The 1,991-nt window shown below is 40.9% G+C and overlaps 1 protein-coding gene across 1 annotated transcript; it reads left to right on the top strand.

Moving 5' to 3' along the window:
• The first annotated feature begins 330 nt into the window (after nucleotides 1-330).
• Nucleotides 331-1,627, top strand: LOC130310216 (uncharacterized). The gene is made up of 2 exons (XM_056552388.1): nucleotides 331-786; nucleotides 873-1,627. Exons 1-2 carry the CDS (start codon nucleotides 662-664, stop codon nucleotides 1,471-1,473), a joined length of 726 nt encoding a protein of 241 aa, XP_056408363.1. The 5' UTR covers nucleotides 331-661; the 3' UTR covers nucleotides 1,474-1,627.
• Nucleotides 1,628-1,991: the final 364 nt, after the last annotated feature.

Below are 1,991 nucleotides of genomic sequence, written 5' to 3' on the forward strand. Positions count from 1 at the left end.
TCATTATGGTCGAATAAAGCACTTAAAGAGTTCCTTAAAATTAAAGATTCACTCTTTTGGATGAAAAGGGGCTTATTTATGTAAATCAATTATACGCTTTAGGTCAAATAAAGTCGTTTGAAGAGATAGCCCATAAGTGTGTGGGGGGAAGACAATCACAAACATTGTTTTTTACAAATAAGTAACACAGATCATAAAGCAATAAAAGGAGAGATTGGAGATTTCAGGGATTCTATATATAAGAAAAGTTTAATTAGACTATTTCCTTATGCAAAGTTGCTGTCTGGGCATGCTGGGAGTTGTGGTTCTGCAGCGGTTGGGGGTTCACAGCTTGAAGACCACTGCTATAGAGGGTGCAAATGTATCTGAGCCCTGGAACTCAAATAATGTGAAATATGAGATGATCAAAATGGAGCCCCTGCACTAATTACTTGGGTTCTGAGGTCTGTAAGGTCCATAGTAAAAACATCAGGTTCTGTCTATAGCAGATACTAAATCATGGCAGCTCAAAGAAACAAGCAGTCATTCTGACATGTCACATGTGATGTCATAGACAGCTGGAGGCCTGACATCCCACTGACAGCCGCCCGAGCCTTCAGTCTGTTCCAGTGCGATTAGTGAGAATAGTGAGATTAGCGTCTTCTTTTTCTACTTGTCTGAAATGGAGCTAAAAGGACTGGGGTTCGTCCCCCTCCTGTTGGCGTTTTGGTGTGCGGCCTGGCTTGCCACCAGCTACATCATGACGGTCGTCCTCGGCCATGCAGCCTCGCCACTGATGAGCATCAGGTAAGATAAACAAGCAAATGATTCTTATTTCATGGGTTGGGAGTGAGGAAATATCCATAATAACATTGGTTTCTTTTCCTTCACAGTGACGTGGGAAATGTCTTTCCCGAAAGCATATTATTCAGAATTGGATTTATAGGGACGTCCATTGGCACTTTGGTACTAACCTTTCTTATTTATAAGTATATGGTTATGCATACTGAAGAGTTCAGGGGTCATCAGGTCCTGATCCAGAGGATCCTGCTGGCCATTGTGTGGGCCTCCTGTTTTTCCACAGCTGTTATGCATGTATTGTCCCCCGAAGAATATCCCAGGATACACTTTGTCAGCACGATAATTTCCATTACATGTGAAGCCTTATACTACCTTGGGCAGTCCATCCAGATGTATAAATTACCAGGAGCAAAAAAAGTCATCCACCATAGTAGATGCACCTGCTGTGGCCTGACTTTTGTCTGTGTAGTTTTCTATTTTGGATATGAAACATTAAAGGAATTATTCCATAATGATGAAGACTGGGACGAGATCCGTGAAATCCCCATCATAATCATCGAGTGGGTGATGCTTCTACTGATCCTGATAAACATCGTGACCTATTATTCCACCATGCAGAGGTTATTGTTGACCGTCTCCAGAAACAGCTGCACACTCTCTCTTAGAGTAAAAATTGATGACTTCGGGGTGTAGACCACCACGGGGGCCATCAAGTGGACTTCTGGGAGAGATACTGCACAGGACACGGAAAACATCTAAAGAAGAATAACTGGGGGACTACATATGGTGCCAGTAATCATGACACAATAATATGAGCTGGTGATATTACCTATACAAAAAAAAAAAAAAAAAAATTATAAAAAAATATTGGTGTGTGAAGTGTAATACCTAGTTAGAAAAACAGAATCAAATTCATCATTATAACCCCCCTCTGCATTACCCTGTTTATTATTTTTCAAGCAAGCACTTTGTTCTAATTCGTCCACTCTCTGGCGTGCTCCTTGTCTTGTATAAGGGGTTTGGGATACCCTTTTTGTTTAAAACGATCCTCCAGGTTCTCTAGTTGTTGTAGGTATTTTTGTGTGGAAGAACAATTCCTTCGGATTCTTTTCATTTGACCGAATGGAATGTTCTTCTTCCATTATTTAAGATGGCAACTGTTAAAGTCGAGGTATCTGTTTGCATTCACCTCCTTAAAATAGTTGGCAGTA

Source organism: Hyla sarda, unplaced genomic scaffold (genome assembly GCF_029499605.1).
Source record: "Hyla sarda isolate aHylSar1 unplaced genomic scaffold, aHylSar1.hap1 scaffold_1562, whole genome shotgun sequence".
Lineage (NCBI taxonomy): Eukaryota > Metazoa > Chordata > Amphibia > Anura > Hylidae > Hyla > Hyla sarda.

What these genes read in the sequence shown, in the direction of transcription:
- LOC130310216 (XM_056552388.1), top strand. Translation starts at nt 662, where the DNA reads ATGGAGCTAAAAGGACTGGGGTTCGTCCCCCTCCTGTTGGCGTTTTGG. An exon ending in TCGCCACTGATGAGCATCAG is followed by an intron (nt 787 to 872) that starts GTAAGATAAACA and finishes TTTCCTTCACAG; the next exon opens with TGACGTGGGAAATGTCTTTC.